At 51.1% G+C, this 13,645-nt stretch overlaps 1 protein-coding gene across 2 annotated transcripts in view; it reads right to left on the reverse strand.

Moving 5' to 3' along the window:
- ARID3B (AT-rich interaction domain 3B) overlaps positions 1-13,645 on the reverse strand; it is a 54,273-nt gene that overhangs the window by 8,189 nt on the left and 32,439 nt on the right. For both annotated transcript variants that reach the window (XM_077745784.1, XM_077745777.1), the window contains exons 2-3: positions 12,310-12,381; positions 12,034-12,106 (exon numbers count right to left, since the gene is read on the reverse strand). In XM_077745784.1, the coding sequence (XP_077601910.1) occupies positions 12,034-12,106; positions 12,310-12,381 (145 nt within the window). The remainder of the gene's footprint in view (positions 1-12,033; positions 12,107-12,309; positions 12,382-13,645) is intronic.

Consider the following 13,645-nt stretch of genomic DNA (forward strand, 5'->3'; position numbering starts at 1 on the left):
CTCCTCTCCTGCGGCAGGACGGAAAAATGTTTTCTCGCCTGTGTCCCCACCAAGTCAAAGGAGCTGCTGGACACACGAGTCTCCAGGGGGATACAAAGCCACTCAGTAGTTCTCTCCCCACTAATCACTCCACCCCCTGCCTGGCCTCTGCAAGAGGGAGGGTCAGGGCAGCTTCCGCCACTGGCCCCGAAGGGAAGTGAGAGGAGCCAGGGACTTGATTAGGAAACCTGGCACCAGGCAGGAAGGCCTGCTAATGAGCACCAGGGGACGGCAGGGAGGGCGGGGCTGGGGCTCTTTCACAGGCGGCTGGGATGCTCGTCAGGAGGCGTGATGGATGACTGTCATTTGGCAGCCTCAGGATTAATGATCTGGAGGTCAGAGGGGAGAATTCCGCAGGGAAGGGTCACCGTCCAGGGCAGGGTATGAGACTTGTTGCCTTTTGATGGCGAACTCCTTTTACTGTACACAGGCTGCTCTCCTCTGCCTGGGCCCCCTCCCACCGCCCCAGCCTTGCTGAGGTCTCACGGACTGCCTGGTGGATGGTAAGCCAGCTTGATTTTCCAGAAGTGCTGTTTATTTCAGCTCTTCCTGCTTCTTTCCTCTCAAGGAATGGGATTTTCTTCCTAGCCCTGGAACGCTGGCCTCATCAACTCTTTTACAGGATAATTCAAGCTAGAGGCATGAGGAGCAAACAGCCTGAGCATGAACATGTATGTGGAGCTCTTATGGCAGCCCCAGGCCTCTTTTCTAAGTATGGGGAGGGGGCAGGAGGTCTCCAAGAACTTTGTCTTGATCAGCCGGTCCTTGGAGGGTCAAAACAAAGGGGTCAGAGTGTTAGATCCAAAGACTCCAAAGTTAAAATATTCAGAGGACGGTGGGTACACTGCCAAGACACATAGCTTGTGTTGGTTAACTTTTTCTCCCTGTGCCGTTCTGGACGGGGAGCCTGATTCCCGACATAACCAATGAGAGCCTAGAGTGGCAGAGCTTGGTCCCCTGGCAGGACAGGGCTAAGGTCCACACCCTTCGGGAGGCCTGTCTACCTGAGCACATTCATGGCCCAGGTGAGTTTACACCCTCATGGCATCGCCCGGAGACCCTGGAAGAGCCACTCCCAAGGTCCCTTCACATTTCCAGAAGCTTCCAGAACATCTTCACAGTGCCCTGTTCGCTTCCAAGTCAGAATGTTCACACTGAGCTCACCCTTATCCCCAAGCCAGCCCCTCTGTTCCCATCACTTCCTTTTCTTGCAGTAACACTGTCACCCTCTGAGGTCTTGGGCAGCACCGGCTCTTCTCTCCCCTATCACCCGCCTTGAGGGTGTTAGGAGGCTCTGCCGATCCTTCCTTTGAGGCGCCTCTCAAACATATCTGCCTTTCCGGCCCATAGCGGCCTCTTACCCTTGCGCTCAACCTGTGCACGGCTGCCAGCACAGCACCGGCTTCCTTGTTCACCTACAGGCTCTTACGCCTGCCCATCCCGCCCCACATGCCCAGTCTCATCACCTGGGGCCCCAACACCCTTAAAAGCTTACCTACGAAACATTTCAAGCAACCTGATAACTCACTCACTCACTAGCTGGGTCTCCTCACGACAGTCCCCAAACCAGGCCCACTTGGGTTGTGCTCTCCTTCAACAAGCCTAACATGACCTGCCTCTGCTTAAGTCCTCTCTATATTGGCCTTCAGGAAGAATCTGCCAGCTGTCCTAGTTCATGGGGATTTCTTCTCTCTCCGAATTCCTGTTACGACCCTTCAAGTTCAGTGATAATTAGTCTCCGATCATTTCACATATGTTCGTTCACCTGGTGGCCCAGGAGGACCATCAGCTCTGTGAAGGCAGAGACTGCTTCTCCTTCACCATGTCTTAAGTATTAGTGTGTAATAAACTAGACTACCGTGCAGATTGGGGAAAAAATACTCCTCAGAGCCACAGATGGCAGCTCTGGGTTACCCAACTTGGAATCTCAGGTGCTCTTATGCTTGCGGTGTGCCCGCCAGACCCGTCACCAGGATCAAGTCAGGTGTCTGATGCTGACAACCCTGAACAGAAGTCACCATCTCTTCTCAGGTTCCAGCAGGTTTATTAGGGTCGTGACCCTAGTAAACAGATTGGGGGAAGCGAGGCCCAGGGTGGTTCAGCTCTTTGCATCCAGGTGCCATGAAAAGTGGACAAGCAGCAGGAGGATGGATGGAGAGCTCGGGGTGGGGAAGGTTTGAGAAGGTAAAGAAACCATGAACACACTCAGTGGAGTCAAAGAGAAGGGGCAGCATGTTAGAGAGTGGAAGGCGGCCGGGGCCATGCCACGCAGAGACGGGCGCAGCTCAGTGTGGAACCAGCCACGAGGCAGGCTTGCCCAGCTGACGGGCTGCTGTCCCCAGCGGTCACAGAGTCGCGCTATGTACCTGGTTTTCCAAATCCAGATTTTGCTTTTGCAAATGGCCTTCAGAGTTTGCTCTATTTTCATTACAATCTCTGACGGTGGTAATCTTCAAACGTAAAGGGTATATTTACTGTTGGACATGGTCATTCACGGAGGCAAGCCAGGAGAACAGAAAGCAACCAAGCCGTTTACGCTGATTTTGTTTGAAGAGGAGGTGTGGCTATGAACCACGAGAGGTTCGTAGGGGTCACTCACACCACCTCTGGAGGCTACTCTCGGGTAGTCACTGGACTGTCTAGCCATCTGACATGGCTTCTTTGAGAGACGACAATGTTACAGATGCAGAAATTTCATGAAAAGTTCACCTTCTGATAGTCACACAGAGTGACTGCATGTGGCTGAGAACTGCTCAGGGCAGAGGAAACAGAGACGGCAAGAAAGGGGCATAGTGGCATCTGAAGTCATAGGCCGTAAATCTAACCAAAATGTGGCCTCTTTCCAGCACCTCTGGGGAGAAACCACAGGTCTGGGCTCCACTGGCACCCTGGTGCAGAGATGAGTGGATAAGGGGACAGGGTGCTTTCTTCCCGGAGTCTGGCCCTCTGTGAAACCACCAAAAATAGCTCCCAGGGCAGGAGGTGCCCCGATACTGTCGGAAACAAAACAGAGGCTACCATGAGCGATAGCTCCAGATGACGGTACGGATTTCTCACATTGTCCAGACAATCCATACACAAAACCTGCCCTGGCTTCGAGACCAACGGGAGAAAAAGGATCCTCAGACTGGTCTGTCTCTGCAGTCTGCTCTGTGCTTCAAGGGCCCACAGCCATCTCCCTTGCCTCAGGGAGGCTCAGCTATGAAGGGCGAGGGGGAGGCCTTTTGGTGGAGTCCACCTTCTGAACAAGAAAGAGAACCAATACATCCTACTGGGGAATGGGGACGAGAGACTGACATACTTGGGTCTAAGTCTCTCCATCTGTGAAATAAGGAATTTGGGTTAGATGACTTTCAGTTCTATGAGTCTATGAATAAAAACTTACAACAAAAACGGATTGCTGTGATTACTGCCGAAGGGAGGGTGAGTTGGTTTTAGGAGCTTGCCTGAATTATGAAATGTTGCCAAGTGACCTTGAGGTGGATGGTTTAGGAACTTGTCCTACGAAGGACCCTGTGTGGCTAAGGACTAGGTCCATATGCTCTTTCCCCAGCGTTGCAGGGAAGGGGGTGTCTCTGGCCTGCAGTCTGGGCTGGATTGTATCTTCCTCTAAGGAGGCTCTTCACCTGGAAGGTAACAGATCTCTGTCTACAATAAAAGCAAAAGCAACCTGCAGAGAACCAGGAAGGAGGCAAACAATCTTTGCTATAGAGCGTTCTGTGGGTCACTAGCCTTGGCCCTGCAGGAGGCTGAATCTCCGCCCCCAGCAGGCCTCCCCAAGGGGGCGTGAGCACCTGATGGGGAAGCCTGTGTACTGTCAGTCACTGCTATCAAAGCAGGAGCTAGGATTGAGGGTAATTAATCATGCTCCCTCTGACAGGAATCCAGGGCCTTATCTGTACCCCAAGAAATGCCGCTGGTCTCCAGTTCCCTCCTCAATAAAGGAGACTGACAGTTCCAACAAAGAGGGCCCTTATCAGATTTCAGCCAGGGAGCCCGAGGCAGCCCAAGGGACTATGTAGAAAAGGCTTTTATGAGGGCCAGGGACCCAGCGAGGCTGTGGGGCTCCCTGGGCTTTAACCCTTGGGTGGTGGGAACGCCGCTGGGCACCGGCACTAGCAAGGCCAGAGCTGTCACTGGGAACTTGTATCCACATGGAGCCAAACAAAAGCTGCTCCCTGGTACTCTGCTCCCCTTCCTGCCACTAAGACTGTGGACACAGGGATAAGGGGTAGGGGTGAGGCAGAAGGAGGAGATGGCCTCCTTGGGCACTGGAGACAGAGACAGGAGAAGGGACTTCCATCCCACCACAGAAAACGAGCCTGTTCCAATGAAGACAAGGCACAGTCGGGGGCAAGGACCCCAGTCAGTCACATGGCTGCCCTCCTGCCCACTGATCAGGGGTGAGGGCCCAGGACCCAGGACGTGGCCCTGCCAAGGACCCTCACTGCTTTTTCCTGGCTTTGAAAATGATCATTAATCATTTCCATTGCCTGTCAAGAGAGCCAGGCAGTCGCAGGAGAGCCTAAAAGAATGAAGACCCGTGTTAAGTGGGGAATGTGCACAGGCAGACAGACGGGCTTCCTGCCCATTCTTCTGCATATTCATTCTCGCCCTGCTCTGGTCCCGCCACCCAGGAACAGGCAAAGAAATGACGGGTGATTTTTCTCCCAACTTGTTTATGTAGAAAATACCTCACGCCAGGAAACTGGGCAGCCGTGTCTGGCAGCGTGCAGTGCAGCGTGTAGCTGACTGTCCCATAGAGCAGAGCAGAGGCAAGATGCGCAAATACCCCAATGCTGGACTGACAAGTATCTTTAAGCTCTCCACCTCTGGTTTCCCACTGAGTGGTCCCAGCAGACACACACAACAGGCCACTAATCTTAAGCACGCGGCTCACTGGTTTTACTTCTGTGTACACCCCTGTAACCATTTCTCAGATCTAAATACAGAACATTTCTAGCACCCCAGAAAATTCTCATGCCCCTTCCCAATCAATATGCATTCCCCACCTCTTCTCTCCCAGGAGGTAGCCATTATCCTGACATGTATCACCACAGATGGTTTGCTTGAACTTTACATACGTGTAGTCATGTAACATTACTCTTTGGTGTCTGGCTTCTTTTGCTCAACATTAGGTCTGTGAGAACCCTCCAGTGCGTAAAGCAGTCTGTTCCTTTTTACTGCTGTGCAGTATTCCGCTATCCAACGTTGGCACCATTTACCTACCTGTCCGCTCTATACTGATGGGGCAGTGGGTCAGTGGGTTCTTTCCAGTTTTGGGCTCTAATGCATGATACTGCTCTGAATATTTATTTTTTATTTTTTTTTAGTGTCTTTATTGTATTTGAGAGACAGAGAGCGAGCGGGGAAGGGGCAGAGAGAGAGGGTGACACAGAATCCCAAGCAGGCTCCAGGCTCTGGGCTGTCAGCACAGAGCCCAACGTGGGGCTCGAACCCACAGACTGTGAGATCACGACCCTCTGAGCCAAAGTTGTATGCTTAACCGACTGAGCCACCCAGGTGCCCTGTGCTCTGAATATTCTTGAGCTGTCTTTCAGTGAACACAACATTCACTGCTTTGGGAATACACCTGCAAGCAGAATTGCCGGGTAACAGGGCCCGGCATACGCTTAGCTACACTAAACACCACCCAATAAACTTCCAGAGTGGTTATGCCCATTTATATGCCCAGCAGCAATGCACGGGAGTACTGGAGGCACCACAACCTGAGAGACTGTTAAACTCCTCATCTTTTTAAACAAAAAATTTAAGAGAGAGTACACACATATGAGCAGGGGAGGGCCAAAGTGGGAAGGAGGAGGGAGGAAGGGAGGAAGGAAGAGAGAGAGGGAGAGGGAGAGAGGAGAGAATATTCCAAGCAGGCTCCACACACTATCAGCCCAGAGCCTGATGCAGGGCTCAAACTTGAGAACCGTGAGATCATGACCCGGGGCCAAAATCAAGACTTGGGACACTTAGCTGACTGAGCCACCCAGGCACCCCAAACTCCTCACCCTCTTTGATACTCTAGCTCAAGACTAATTGCTTTAGTTGAAGTTCTAAGGGCCGTGCTGTCTCTTTCCTTAAAAACTACGTTTAGAAAAGTTGGCCAAGGACTTAGAAGGAGGTGGATCACAGGTCTCTGCTTTCCCTGACTGCTGCTGCTGACAGACCTAGCTGGTGTCTCCGAGAGAGGGGGGTGGGAGGCTGCCTGAGGAAAGGCACAACAACTCAAGGACCTTTCGGCCTAGGCAGTTCATGACTGTCTTCCATTGCCAATCCAGGCCGCTGGCTTCTCAATACTCAGTAGATCTCACCATGTAAATGGACCAAATCCTTGCTTTAGACTATTCCTACACCACCCCTTTTTTATGAGGTACTAAATATTAGCTCACTTGGAACAAAGAAGGGCAAACTATCAACTCAATTTTACCAATGCTAGAAGTATCAGTAAAAGATTTGAAGGAGAAAAGGCTGAATTTAATGACAAAACTGGGCTCTGCAAATTAATCATGCCTTCCAAAAACCAGGATCCCTTCCTGTTATTAGGGATAGCTGAGTAGATATAGGATATTAAATGACTATTTTAAGTGGAAAAAAAGGAAAAAAAACTAAGTATATTAATAGTAGTTGGAACACCTGGAGAGAAAAAAAGATTTGGCCTCAGACAAAGGCCAATCAGAAGATAAATATTTGCATTTTAGACTTTCATTTGGGGCTAAAGTTAGAAAATGAAGCCTCAAAGCCTGTTTCATCTGACACAGACACGTATTCTAGTCTATCAGGAAGAGTGTTCATGGCATAGACCATTAACTGCAAGATACAAAGAATATATGAGAAACTGCTTCTACCAAAAGGCAGAGCGATATATGTCATGAACATTTCCTTGCCTGAGATGGATAGATAAGCACACAACAGAAGGAAAAACACTCAAATCGCACTTTGAGGCAGACCAAGCCCTTTTCCCACAGTAAATTCTTTGTATATACACATCAAAAACAGATTCAACAATCCATCTGGGAAAACCAAGGTCAGTTTGCAGCCTTGAACAGAATTAGTGGGGGGAGGAGGGCAGTTCTCTGGGTGAGGTCTTGACAAAGCTTGTTCTCCACGTGACTAAGCAGTTCAGTCACCTGGTGTGCCCAGCTAGGGCAGGGAGAGGAGAGCCTTGTCCGTGGGTGCTCTGGGTGCTCAGAAGACGTGTTAGAGCTTCCATCTCCTGTGCCCCTCCCACCTCCATCCTGCCTTGACAGATGGCAGCTTCTGTGCTACTGTGAATTGTCACATCTGCCCTTCCCTGAGAGGCAGGCCTTGCCCTGAGACCTCTCTCACACGAGCAGTCCTACCCCCGTGTTCATCAGCTAGACGCTGTCAGACCCTACCACACGCTGACCCGCAGAGGCAGACCAGCATGCTCTGTGGGGCTCAGAAGGCTGAAGGAGACAAAGCCCGCCCACCGCCTGAACAGGAAGTGATGGAGCCGCTGGCACGAGGGGCCCTTTCTCAAAGGCGCTGCAGGAGAGGGAAAGAGCACTGGCCTGGGAGTTAGGGGACAAGTGCAGGTCGGCTCTGTGGCCTTAGGCAAGTCACTTAACCTGGAAACCTTTGCTCTCTCTACCCCTCAGAGCTGGAGCTGTGGGGAGCAGCAAATCAGAAAATGGGTTGAAAGGGTTCTATAAAATACACAGGATAATAAAAATAACAGCAAAATCATCCTCTTCCTCCTCTTTGATGATGTATTTCTTTCTATTTTACCACCTAGAGAATCTTGAAGAATGGAATTGTTTATAAGCCCTTGCTTATCAGACTTTCAAATTAGTCCCCCTTCGGCCTACCTAGACGTCCCCCCCTGGAAAATCTATCGTGGAATGAACTCTCAGAAACCACCCACAGTCAGTTCAATTAGCCAGAGGATTTTATTTATAACGGGTTGGCTTTATTTTTTGCAAAGAAATACATGTGTATTTTCTACACAGACATGCATGTGCGTGTGCACACAGCAAAAGGTAAGCAAGAAGGGGTGTCAGAACTCTGAAATCTAACCAGTCTTTCCAGAGAAACATGGGCAGGGGGCAGGATCAAAAGCAACTTGTTTAATTCAATTTGGCTTAGGCATGGAAAGAGGAGAAGCACTTGGTCTTGGGCTCCTCAGTATAGTTTTTTTTTTTTTTTAATACCTTTTTTTTTTACATTTATTTTTGATAGATAGAGACAGAGCATGAACTGGGGAGGGACAGAGAGACAGGGAGACAAAGAATCCAAAGCAGGCTTCAGGCTCTGAGCTGTCAGCACAGAGCCTGACTCAGGGCTCAAACTCACAAACCATGAGATCATGACCTGGGCTGAAGTCGGAAGCTTAACCGACTGAGCCACCCAGGCGTCCCCTTAGTATTGTTTTTACACCACTGTTTTGATAGAAAAGTGCTATCTTTTTGGTCACTGAGGGCGACTCATCTGTTGTTGGTAGCTCAAAAGACACAATCATGGACATAATACAAAACACAGAACTTGGAAGAAACTTCCAGATTTACTCTAATTGAACCCTCACAGTTTGCACGTAAGGAAAGGGCGGTGCCCAGGAGAATGCTTTGCTGGAGACCTCGGAGACCAGGGAGACGCGAGCCCCGCTCTGCACTGCGCCTCCAGCTCTGTCCCCTGCCATGTGCCTGCCGGGGGGCTGCAGTGGCCCTTTCCCAAGGCAGGCAGGAGGCAGCGAGTCCGACAAGGGGCGCTGCCTTGGCCTCTTCTCAAGCTCCTCCTAGGGTAGCTTGCTCCGATGGTGGGGGAGGGGTCACCAGGGTGCAAGTCCCCCTGGTCTGGCCCAGAAACCGAGGTGCCTGGAGCTGAAAGGCCCATCTGTTGTGGCCGATCCAGGCAAAGGAGACACGGCATAAAGCAGCGGTTGCGGCGCAGCCCCTCTCCCGCCGGACAGGACAGCCGTTTTATCACCTGCAGCTGCAGTTGCTGCCTCCCTTGGGGCCCCGTCCACATCCCCTGCGGTGCGGCCCGCAGTGTCAAAGCCCCCCTGGCCCCTCTCACAGCCCAGGTGGGAGGCACCAAGCCTTTCAGACTCAGGCCGCTTTCAGTGGCTCTTGTGAAATCTATGTGTGTCCTTCCCATTAGCTCTGGAGGAAGAGTCGTCGGCCTGCTGCCGAGGCCTTCGAGGCTTTTCCTCCAACCCAGCTAACAATATCTGGCTCCTGAGTGCCCCAGATGCTCTGATTTGGGAGCGACGAATCGGTCACAAATGTCTAGGGGCCCTTGGTCTCACCACTGTGTGAAGAGCAAAGACAGCAAGCCTCACATGAGTAAAACCGTGATCTGCTCCCAGTGGTCCTGGGCCAAACAATCTAGTTTACTAGCAGATGCTAGTGCTCCAGAGAGGACAGCGCAACGAGTTTAGAGGGAACAACGTCCACGCTGTCACCGCGCCTCATGCTCCCCTCTCTACCCCCAGGACCCACCGCTTGGCACAGCAAGCTCCCTGAAGGCCCAGCTCCGGTGACACGCTCCATGTTCTGTGTCCACAGATCACAGTGCTAACTTCTTGGCCAGACACGGCTCTTCGGTCCAGAGCCAGCTGATTCACCCAGGCCACAGACAAGGAAGGGGTCTCCAGGCTGTGCCTGGCCCACGGGTGCCAGCACGCTTTGCCTCTGCCTGTGTGGGTCTTCCACCTGTCACCTCCAATCCGGGGGAGGGGCGGACAGGGGCCCAACACCCATTCCTTAGACACTTGGCCACAGGAGGGGTGCTTGTGATAATGCTTGGCACAGGCCCCCGCCACCCTCAGGCAGAGTGGCCCGAGTGGAGGGAAGATGATTTCCATAAAGAGTTTCTCTGCAAAGGAAATTTTACAACTTCACCCTCTGGCCCATCCTTCTAGTGGTGGTTCTCAATGGGGAGGGCAGGGGGTGCTTTTCTTCCCTAGGGGACACTTAGAATATCTAGAGATGTTTTTGGTTATCACGACTAAGAGGGAGGGGGTGCCCCGACGACAAAGGACTGTCCAGTCCCCGAAGTAAATATGCTGAGGCTGAGAAACCTTGTATTTGGGGAACTAACAAGAAGCAAAATGGACTCCACTGTTTCCTTTCTATGGGTGATGCCGGCAAACAGTGAAATACCTACCTTAAGTGCTGAGGACAGAAAAAGATCTGCTAGCCTAAATACCCATAAACTGACACGATCAAAGGGAGTCACTCACTCCTGCTTCAGGGTTGCTCAGAAACAGCCTAGATGGCAGTCTGGGCTTCCCGGCACATGCTGCTTTCTGCTGCTGACTTCCAATTATGGGCTGGCTGTCCAGCGCGGGGCAGCTTGGCCTTCCTGTGGGGGCAGCTGAGTTTGGAAAACTGAGTCAGGACTGCTCGCCCGGCAAACACATCTCGAGCACCTCCCTGCCTTGGCCTGTGTGAGCACCAGGGACACAAAGAAATGACGGAGTGGCTGTCCTCAAGGAGCTCCGAATCTAGTGGGGACGCACAGTAGTACACAAATAATTTCCGACACTCACTCTTGGCTGGGCTGATCTCACTTCCGTTCTCCTTTAAAAATCATTCCAGGAAGGGAGACAATAAAGTGGAAAAGAAAACAGGGGAGCCACACTGCTGATTAAAATCTATATCGCTGCAGCAGCCCCTCTGAGACGAGCTCAGCTCCTGGGTTTGCACCAGCTGGGCTTGTGGAGCTTGTAAATAATTAAAAGGTAATTGGAAGGGAGACCGAAGTATTAAGTGGATTTTTCGCTCTCAGGGCAACCAGGGAGTTTCACTGCTGCCAGTCACATTATCTTCGGGGGATTATAGTCTTGTTTTGCACTGGCACATGCAGCTCCAGATAGCAGCTGGAGGAGGAAACCGTGGGCTGCCTGGACAGCTCCGAGAGGCTTGGGGATGGGAGGACACAGAGACGCAAAACTTCCGATTACCTTTGTAGGCAAACCAGCAGTAACATGCACGCTACTAGGACAGCAGTGAGGCTTTAGAAGGTAGAGGAAGAGGAAGGGAGAGAGAGAGGGATGGGTGTGCCAGGGGCCAGGGGGAAGAGGGAGAGAAACACAGAATAGTACCTGCTGGGGGCTGCCATTATAGCTCAGCCTAAGATAAAGAGGAAGATTTCATTCCCGGGTCTCCATAAAGGAGTGGACACAGAAACCGAGAGACACACAATTAGACACAGGCAGGGTCCCAGGCAAGAGGCTGGTGGGAACAGCTCTGTTATGTCCTGAGGGTGATGAAGGTAGAGCTACACAGGTTGCTGAGGACCTTCTAGAGAGGCTGGCTTTCTGGCAATGCTTCCTGACTTGGCTGGTGAACCCATTGCTTTGACAGGATATAAAGCCAGGAAGTTGAGTCACTTGGCTCAAGACTCAGTCCCGCCAGGGTCCAAAGTGGAGATGTTTGGAGTGGGGGGTGGAGGTGAGAAGGAGAGAAGGACAGAGAAGTGAGAAGATGCATTATAAAGCGGGCGCCCACACAGAGTGCCCCAAACCAAGCCAGGGGGTGCAAAACCCAGAGGCAATGGATAAGAAAAAAAGAGTTAGCCTTTTCCTTTTCACGGATCGTTTCAGATCCTCTCAACAAATTCTGAGGGACCTCTAGTCTTTTACTGGCCTTCTCAGTCTCTGCAGGACTAGGTATGCCAAGAAGAAACCTGGTTTAAGCGATGTCCAAAGCTGCTATACGGCTAAGAGAAAGTACGTGTGAATTTGAAATAACACCAGAGAGGCCAGTTAATCAGAAGGGAGCAACAAAAATAAGGCAGGACCAAATCTGGATTGACCATTCCATTTCTCTTCTGCCAAGGCCCTCTCCGCCCTCTCTGATTTGGCTGTCAACTACTCTGTGAGGGCCGGAACCACTCAGGAGTAAGTGCCTCTTGCCATCCCGGGCTAAGATGCTGGCCCTCTGCAGGGAGAATGGCGACATACACAGTAAACGCTCAGTGAATATTCACTGAGCTGAAAAACTGAAGAGACTGCACACTCACCCCTCTTCTGCATAAAGACGAAGAGGTCATCCAGGAACTCTTTCCTTTCCGGGTCACCATCCAGTTCATACAGCTGCAATCCCGGTCCCCCAGAAAAAAACACAATGAAAAATTCCGTCTAATGCAGGAAGTCTTCCACCAGAGACACACAACCATCTATCTGTAGGACCACAAATGTGATCCACGGGCCATTCCTGCCCTTATTCCTTGGGGATCAGATTTAACAACCCACTGCAGTGCTGCCCCATGCATTACCACAAAGGAGACGTTACAGACCTTGGCAAAATCTCGAGAGATCTCTCTTCCCCGGCCTCCGTCCGCATCATCACTCCAGGCCAAACCACCATTCTAAAGGAGAACAAAGCACAGAGTTCAGAAGGGAATAGGAGACAGTGACAGAGGACTAGGCAATCTTTTGGAGCGAAGACGAAGACCCTCAGCAGTTGTGCTGTCTTGGCTCAGACTGTACGACTGCTCAGGTAATGGCCTCTGAAGCTCTTACTTGTTCTCTTGCTTTCAGTTATGGTTCCAAAGTAAGAGGGAGTCAGGGGGAAGAATCCGGTTCAGCTGGCGGGAGGAGGGTGGATGTTACTTATCCTTGATAATCCTGGAAGAGGAGGACACAAAGGCCCAACTTTCTGAGAACCTGTGCACCCCTAGCTGGTCCTCCAGAAGCCATCGCTCTGAGATGTGCCACTTTTCCTCAGGTTCTGTACAGCATACATGTTTGTGTGATTTTACGGCATGTCTGTACACTACACAGTATGTTGTAAAGCTACATGACCGCTCTCAGTGGAGGATAAATGATCACAGAGAGCAGGCCCTGCAGTTCTGGTCTCTCCGCTAAGCCTCACCACTAGAAGCTGGAAGTCTAGTGACCAGAGCTCCCAAGTGATATGACAGCCTTGAGAGCTTGACGTTATTCCCGAGGTATACAGACTGTGCCCCCAGGATGAAATTCATTTCTACTAGAGAAATAATGAAAACCTAATCCTAATTTAATTGATTAGGTTAAACCAACACCATTCAGCCAATTAAGAGGAAATGGCAAATATGCCTTTGTTTATGTTCTTGGAACCCGCTTCCTGCCTTTATTCAGTTGGGTAAGTCTTACTCCTTAGATTAGGCAACACATTCTGGGGGAAGCCTTCCCTTCACCCCCAGCTGCACTAAGTACTCTGAAAGAAATCTCTGTACATTTTGAGCTTAGACTTTAACATATTTTGGAATTATCTATCATCCTCACCATATCATAAGCTCCTTGAAAGCAGAAGTTTCTCATCCATCTTTGTAGACCCAGCACAGAGCACAATGCCAGCACTTAGTGGGCCCCAGAGAATGCCTGACGAACTATAATCATTGCTAAAAGGCATCAACTGGGGCACCTGGATGGCTCAGTTGGTTAAGCGCCCGACTTCAGCTCAGATCATGATCTCAACAGTTCGTGGTTTGGAGCCCCACGTCAGGCTCTGTACTGACAGCTAGCTCAGAGCCTGGAGCCTGTCTTCGGATTCTCTCAGAGAGAGTATCTCCTGTATACAGGAGCCTGTATCTCCCTCTCTCTCTGACCCTCCCCTGCTCATGCTGTCTCTCTCTCTCTCTCTCTCTCTCA

The sequence above is a fragment of the Crocuta crocuta genome, unplaced genomic scaffold, assembly GCF_008692635.1.
Source record: "Crocuta crocuta isolate KB4526 unplaced genomic scaffold, BGI_CrCroc_1.0 scaffold130, whole genome shotgun sequence".
Lineage (NCBI taxonomy): Eukaryota > Metazoa > Chordata > Mammalia > Carnivora > Hyaenidae > Crocuta > Crocuta crocuta.